At 42.1% G+C, this 5,000-nt stretch overlaps 1 protein-coding gene across 9 annotated transcripts in view; it reads right to left on the reverse strand.

Annotated features, from left to right (window-relative positions):
- LOC135114196 (calmodulin-binding transcription activator 1-like) overlaps positions 1 to 5,000 on the reverse strand; it is a 182,597-nt gene that overhangs the window by 61,133 nt on the left and 116,464 nt on the right. For all 9 annotated transcript variants that reach the window (XM_064029939.1, XM_064029936.1, XM_064029937.1 and 6 more), the window contains one exon: positions 4,152 to 4,243. In XM_064029939.1, the coding sequence (XP_063886009.1) occupies positions 4,152 to 4,243 (92 nt within the window). The remainder of the gene's footprint in view (positions 1 to 4,151; positions 4,244 to 5,000) is intronic.

The following is a 5,000-nucleotide window of genomic DNA, read 5'->3' on the forward strand; positions in this document are numbered from 1 at the left end:
TTCCCCGCGTGTCTTCAGTCGTGCCTGTCCATAACGAACCAAGATACTCGTTTGCCCAGTAACTGAATGGGCGAGTGTGAGTAACAGTTCAAATAAACCATTAATAAAAAAAGACCCACGTAACCACACCGGCAGAAAATGGACACATACTGTGAGAACACGCACCACCAAGCAAAATATAGAGAACTTCCACGCCTGCATAATGAACATTCGCCTTCCACTAATTCAGCGCTGCATAATTTCAACATATTAATTTGGGGATAACAGAGAAATACCACCTTATATCGTAAATCTTCATCAGCATTTAATCTTCCTCCTGTGAAAGACTATTCTCATCATCAGGGTTACATCAGCGTTCTCCTTCCGGCAGCCAGCACATCACCATAAAGCAGTCTTCGATTACAGGAACGTGAACGCCGCCTCACGCCATCACGCCACACTCACGCCCCGCCATGCACTGCTCCGCCTTGACTCCCACTGGCCGCGGGCTGGTGTGCGAGGCGTCTCTAGTGCCACGGGTATTGGTGCACGAGGTGTCCACGGCTGGTTACGATAAATTTTCACACAGATACACACACACAAAAAAAAACAAAAAAAAAAAAATAAAATAAATAAAATAAATAAATAAAAATAAATAAATAAATAAATAAATAAAGGTAGAAAAGCAACATGTGTGTGCGTGTGTCCTCACCATTCCTGCCTCATACAGACCCAGGCCTCAGCCAGCCCTAGCTACGCCCGCCCTTCGTGCCGTGCCCGCCTCCGTGCCTGCACCGCGCTCACCGTCCTGCCGCCCTGGGTCTTTGAAGAGGCAGTGCGAGGAACAATGGGAGCCACTAAGCAAAACTTTCTGCTGCTGCCGGCAACAATTCAACAACCATGACTAGACAAAGAAGAAAAGAAAATCATATGCACTTTGCCAACGCAATTCTGTTGTTCTTTTCACTTTTCTATTTGTACAGAAGCAGCAGGTAGGCTACCATTGTTTCATACGATATATATATATATATATATATATATATATATATATATATATATATATATATATATATATATATATATATATATATATATATATATATATATATATATAATGGCTCGTTGACAGATAAATAGGAGTTCAGTTATCGGTAATTCGTCTGCATTGTGCTATAGTTCATGTTTCAGTGTGTGTTTTACGCATTTTCCGGGCCAAATTTACAGGGCTATCAACAAACAAGTGATATAACAACGATTGTAAACCTTATCATTCCATTACCTGGCCAGGCTCACGCATCCCCCGCCGCCCCTCGGGTCCCTGTCAGCCCCGCACACCAATAAAACATTATGTCATCCACTGACAATTTTTCTGGATCAAATGCAAATCCAGGTTTGAATAAATATTACTGAAAAAAAGTGAAACAAATAATAAAAATCGCTCATTTTAAATTCCAGGATTTTCTGGAGACAGGTTTAACTTTTCCTTCAGACTGCGCCGTGGAGACTGCTGGGAATTTGATAACCAACCACCGCCAGACTATGAATCTTTGATTTGGCTACGCGGGTCTTCGCCACTGTCTGCCCCGTCCATCTCTACCACGATGAAAAAAAAAAAAATAATAATAGTGAAACCAAAGTAAAAATGCCTGTCACTGAAAATACTTAACATACATAAAATCCCTGCATTAGCAATCATATAATTTCATACACTGAGGGATGAGGGAATAAAGTTAAAAAGAGTTTGGCATTCAAGTTTTGCGAAATTATTCCGGCGCTGAGGACACCCATGCGTGATAACAAGTCTGGCTTCAGTGTTCAATATAATATTAAAAATTAGCGTGTGTGGAGCACCTGTGTCAGGAGGAGAATACCAGAACATGTGGCATTACTGCGCCTCTTTACGTGCTAGCTATTGGCGACTCACTCTCATCAGCGGTGCCTCAGCTAGACCAGTAAATTGACACCTTCCCTCCTTCAGTAGCTGCAGACAAAGGAAAGTGCAAACGAAGGAGGCGAGAAACACGATGATGAGAAAGGGGAATGAATAAAGCACGAAGAAAGTAATGAGAGAGAGAGAGAGAGAGAGAGAGAGAGAGAGAGAGAGAGAGAGAGAGAGAGAGAGAGAGAGAGAGAGAGAGAGAGAGAGAGAGAGAGAGAGAGAGAGAGAGAGAGAGAGAGAGAGAGATCCAGACACAGACAGACAGGCACAGACAGTAGAAAGGTAACATTAATTTCGTCAGTGTATAATCAGAGTAATTTCGGTTGTTACCCTTTGGTTCCTTACCCGGCCTTGCCATCACGCCCGCCCGCCATTACACACAATCATCATCAATCGGCCATTACCGGGCAAACAACTCCTGCCAATCGTGTTGAGACATCGTACTCTGATTGCCTAATTGACGTACACATATATAGATGGGTAGACAGGCAGACAGACGGACAGTTAAAAATAGAGATATATAGATAGATAAAAAGACAGACGGGGAGACAGATAGGCAGACAGATAAAGATAGACAGATAGACACAGATATAGATAGACGTACACACGTCAGTTACATTATTTTCTCTCTCTCTCTCTCTCTCTCTCTCTCTCTCTCTCTCTCTCTCTCTCTCTCTCTCTCTCTCTCTCTCTCTCTCTCTCTCTCTCTCTCTCTCAATGAATTCGAAGAATACTGACAAAAAAAAACAAGCCATAAGTAGAGAGAAACAAGAAATATGTTTGTAAAATAAATATAGAAAATGAAAAAGCGCACATATATGAGAGAAAAGATGACTCAAAATCAAGGCAAAGTGGATGAGAAAATGAAAAAAAAAAGGAAAAGTAAAAACCAAAGCAAAACAGTTAGAAGAATGGAAACATGAAACTCTAAACCACCACCACCACCACCACCACCACGACAACACTAGCACAAAACGAACTATCATCAACAAACACGGCTGAGTCAGATTTCCTTCCACAAAATTTTTCCCCCTATACTCCTCTCTCTCTCCCTCTCACTCCTCAAGCGTCCTCTCACTTGTCCCTCTCCCTGCGCTGCCTCATCAAAGACCGCGTCCCCTCACTCGCTCTTCCATCTCCGTTTCTTCCCTCTGCTCCTCTCATCAAGCTTCTGTGCTTCTTTCTTTTATTTGCCTTCGTTTTTAATGTACTATTCTTCTTCCTTCCTCTCCTTCGTTCTTCCTCCTCCTTATCCTCGTCTTCCTCTTCTCTCATGATGCTTTTATTCTTCTTTCTTTCTCTACCCTTATTTTTAGTGTACAACTCTTCTTCGTCCTCCTTTTACTACTCATCTGTTCTTGTCTTCGTTTTCTTTACTACCGTCATCTTCCTCGTTTTCTTCCTAAAGGTACTTTCCACTCAGCAAGAATACACGTGTCCTCATTAAAGGATAAACGCTCTGGGATTCGCTTCTCCTCATTGACACCTATTCATCACTTTTCTTCCTCCTCCTCCTCCTCCTTCACCTTTCCTTTCCTTTCCTCCCTTTCATCATTACCACGTACACACGAATATCTGTCAGTGTTTAGCGTGGGGATGTTCGATCTCTCATCTCTGCACGATATAAAAAAAAAAAAATGGTACTGTCTCCCGAAATGTTTCGACGCCCAGTCTCGTTTACTTCCAATAGCTTCGAGTGGAAGTTACTGGTATGGTCAAGGGTATTTTCATGATTCTATTGAGAGTTTTATTGGTCAAGGGTGTTTTCATAATTCTATTGAGAGTTTTACTGGTCAAAGGTGTTTTCATGATTCTATTAAGAGTTTTATTGGTCAAGGGTTTTTTCATGATTCTATTGAGAGTTTTACAAGAGTAAGGCTCTTTTCATGAAGCTAATGATAGTTCATTGGGGGTTCAAGACTGTTTTCATGATTCTAATGAAAGTTTAACGAGGGTTCATCATTAACAATGGATAAAATACCTAAGGAAGCCAGATTTTTCATGTCTGTGGCCCTTAAAAACAGTCCTTTTGAGAGCTCTAAACGTTTAAGAAGATGAATTTTAGTCTCAAGGATCAGTCAACAAGACATTACCACAAATACACGCGACTAAACGAACGCAAGGGTAATGTTCGTGAGGTAGTGCGGGAAAAGGAGGGCGCCGTGAGCTGCCTGGTCTTGAGGGGAAAGGAAAACACCTGACTAGCGGATAGACTGGATTAGACGCAGCTTACCTCATTGGTGTTCCAGCGGTGGCGTTGGCTGGGGATGTGGTCTGCCCGAGGGATGCTTTCCAGGTTCTCCGGCAGCCTGATCTTCTCGCAGTCTGCAAAGAGAGAAAACACCATTGTTAGTTTCTACACATTAAATTTCCTATTGAACACTTCACCCACACACAATATTTCCCCCAAAATAATTATCCCACAAAGTAGATTAGGTTAGGTTAGGCCAGGTGAATTTTCCCTAACGAACATAATATTTCCTCCTGTAATAATTTCCCTACAAAATAGGTTAGGTTAGGTTGAGTCAGATTCACGGAGTTTGTCAATGGAATATTATAATTTTTAGTGGATGGACTTTTACACAGAAGCTTGTCAAACCACCCGCTTTATGGTAGTCGAAAATCTCACACGCAACATTTCCTCTCAAACTGATTCCCCCACAATACAGATCAGATTAGGTTACGTCTAGTTCTGGGAGTTTGTTAAAGGGGGTATTATTTGTGGGTTGACTTTAAACAGAAGCTTGTCAAGGCACCAGTTTTATGGTAGTCGTAAATACCACGTGCTTTACAATTTGCAATACTGAGTGGAATGGGAACAAGTGCTTGCAGGAGTACGTGCGCCATGATACTAAGAACACTCCTGGTTCTAGTCGTGACGCCAAATCTAAAATCACGCTCCTGCAATAACCAACGAGCGCCCACAAGACTAAGGTCGTGCTAACGTATGCAGGACGCTATTGCTACACTGCGTTACGTTACTCGTTAGAAAGGCAAGACCACACTGGCACAGACTAACGACAGCAAGTTACATAACTACAGGTGCTCATGATGTATAACACCTGCACGTGCTTATTGGTGG

Source organism: Scylla paramamosain, chromosome 27 (genome assembly GCF_035594125.1).
Source record: "Scylla paramamosain isolate STU-SP2022 chromosome 27, ASM3559412v1, whole genome shotgun sequence".
Taxonomy (NCBI): Eukaryota; Metazoa; Arthropoda; class Malacostraca; order Decapoda; family Portunidae; genus Scylla; species Scylla paramamosain.